Source organism: Geospiza fortis, unplaced genomic scaffold (genome assembly GCF_000277835.1).
Source record: "Geospiza fortis unplaced genomic scaffold, GeoFor_1.0 scaffold128, whole genome shotgun sequence".
Lineage (NCBI taxonomy): Eukaryota > Metazoa > Chordata > Aves > Passeriformes > Thraupidae > Geospiza > Geospiza fortis.
The window spans coordinates 1,826,994-1,828,303 of record NW_005054420.1 but is presented as its reverse complement, the minus strand read 5'-3'; the positions used below and the strand labels follow the sequence as shown (position 1 = coordinate 1,828,303).

General features: G+C 57.7%; 1 protein-coding gene across 1 annotated transcript in view; it reads right to left on the bottom strand.

Annotated features, from left to right (window-relative positions):
* Positions 1 to 1,310, bottom strand: part of LMCD1 (LIM and cysteine rich domains 1) — a 10,004-nt gene that overhangs the window by 8,047 nt on the left and 647 nt on the right. The window contains 1 exon segment of the mRNA XM_031061626.1: positions 365 to 620. Coding sequence (XP_030917486.1) covers positions 365 to 620 — 256 coding nt within the window.

The window sequence follows — 1,310 nt, the reverse complement described above, 5'->3', positions numbered from 1 at the left end:
CCCCAGAAGGCCTGGAGGAGCTGTTCTTACATCCAGGCTGGGCCTTTGGAGCAGGCATGGGCTGCCCAGGGCAGCAGGGATGGGATCTCTCCTCAGCCATGCTTTTACCGCAGATGGGCTTTACCAAATGACTAAGAGCTTTCTAGCTGTAAAATCCATTAAGACTTCTCCTAGAAATGTAAACAAACCCATAAAACCCAAAGGCATTCCATCCCCCTCTGCTACCTACTCTGCTTATTGACAGTGTTCCAACCACGAGTGCTCTGCACCCCTGTGCTCCCGGGGCACACCTCGGGTTCCTGTTTCTCCCTGGTAACTCCATGCCAGGGCAGAGCTCTGCTCCCAGCCCCCCGGGTGCCCTTACCAGCTTCTGGGTGAGCCCGGGGGGAGCCCACTCGTAGGTGATGGTGTCGAAGGTGGGGTCCTTGCCCGAGATGTTGGGGTTGGTGACGATCATGCGGTTCCTCTTGTAGACGCGGGCGCCGTCGCCGCCCTTGAGGCGCGCGGTGAGCGAGGCGTGCCGGGAGCCCGAGAGCAGCCGCCCGATCTTGCGGTCATCGTCCAGCTCCGAGCTCAGCCCGTGCTCCTCCTGGCTGCACTTGCACGACTTGCACATCTTCCTGGGAAAGCCCGAGAGAGCATCCAGGGGGTGAGCTGGGCCATGGCTGCCAGCCTCTGCCCAGGGGCACACACAGCCTGGGCTCGGGGCACGGACAAAAGGCTCAGGAGGGAATGGCCTGGGTTGGGTTGGGTTGAGTTGGGAGGACCCTAAATCCCACCCAGGGCCATCCCTGCCATGGCAGGGACACCTCCCACTGTCCCAGGCTGCTCCAAGCCCCAGTGTCCAGCCTGGCCTGGGCACTGCCAGGGATCCAGGGGCAGCCCCAGCTGCTCTGGGAATTCCATCCCAGCCCCTGCCCACCCTCCCAGGGAACAATTCCTAATTCCCAATATCCCATCCATCCCTGCCCTCTGGCAGTGGGAAGCCATTCCCCCTTTTCCTGACACTACAAAATCTGCTGCCTCCCACCCATGAGCTGCTGCTCCTCCTGAACTCTGGAAACGCCTTCAAGCATCACGAGATTGGAGATTAGTCTCCCCACCAGATTCCAACAGACCAGCACCAGCCTTGCCTATTATGAATCTTTACATGCCATTAAAAAAGTGACTGCTGGAAGGAACTGATGCTTAATTGACTGTAATTTGAAGGATAATAGGTATAAATCACACAGACAAGTGTCTAAGGACACTCTGGTGGCCAGCACTGCCATCAAACACTAATAGAAAAAGGGGCAAAGTAACTCTGACAC